The sequence below is a fragment of the Monoraphidium neglectum genome, assembly GCF_000611645.1.
Source record: "Monoraphidium neglectum strain SAG 48.87 unplaced genomic scaffold scaffold04919, whole genome shotgun sequence".
NCBI classification, from domain to species: domain Eukaryota; kingdom Viridiplantae; phylum Chlorophyta; class Chlorophyceae; order Sphaeropleales; family Selenastraceae; genus Monoraphidium; species Monoraphidium neglectum.
In genome coordinates, this window is record NW_014008711.1 from 3,078 (window position 1) to 3,905 (window position 828).

The 828-nt window shown below is 65.9% G+C and overlaps 1 protein-coding gene across 1 annotated transcript in view; it reads right to left on the reverse strand.

Moving 5' to 3' along the window:
- Window positions 1–730, reverse strand: part of MNEG_14974 (DNA-directed RNA polymerase II subunit B) — a gene marked incomplete at both ends in the record, with an annotated part of 2,534 nt that extends 1,804 nt beyond the window's left edge. The window contains 2 exons of the mRNA XM_014036555.1: window positions 332–462; window positions 649–730. Coding sequence (XP_013892009.1) covers window positions 332–462; window positions 649–730 — 213 coding nt within the window. The remainder of the gene's footprint in view (window positions 1–331; window positions 463–648) is intronic.
- Window positions 731–828: the final 98 nt, after the last annotated feature.

Here is an 828-nt window from a genome sequence, read left to right on the forward strand (position 1 = left end):
CCCCGAGGGCGGCACGGGTGCGGGGGACGCACGCAGCTCTCTTGCGGCCGCGCCAGACCCGGCCGCTGGGCGCGCGTGGAGCACGGCGCCAGCATACAGACCCCCCATCGCCCCGCGCCCCACCAGCGCGCCGCGCCGCCCGCAAAGAGCGTGCTGAGAGACGCGACACGCCCCCGCCCGTTCGGCCCTTTGATACGCACACAATGCATGATCCACGCCAGCGCGTGTCCAGTGAGCCAGCACCCCCCAAATCTCACGCCCCTGCAACCAGCCGGGACCCCAACCCCCCCCCCCCCTCAAGACCACTGCCCCACACCCCCACAAAAAAAACCCTTCTTGCCTGGTCCACCACGCCGCTCTCCGACGGCCGCAGGGCGAGCGACGCGTCCCGCTTGGTGTAGCGCTGCAGCCCCGTGGGGTCGTCCGGCAGTGAGACCGTCTTGCCCACCAGGATGTCGTCACCTGTGGTGTTGGTAATTTTGGGGGCGGGGTGAGTTGCGTGGGTGGGTTGTGGTTTGGGGTACGTTGTGTGTATGTGGACGGAATGTGTGATGTGTGTATGTATGTGTGCGTGTGTGTGTGTGTGATTGCGTGTGTATGTGCATGTGTGTGTGTGAATGTGTGTGTCTGTGTATGTCTCTCCCTCACCGCTGACCCTCGTCCCCGGGGGCGCGAGCCCGTCCTCGTCGATCTTGTCGTAGCAGCCGTGGCGTATGCCCGCGGTGCTCATGGGGTCGGGCCGCTCTATGTGCTCCGCCACCAGGCTGCCCTGCTTTTTCTCCTCCTCCTGTATGGGGGGGGGTGGGGTATTGTGTGTGTGTGTGGGGG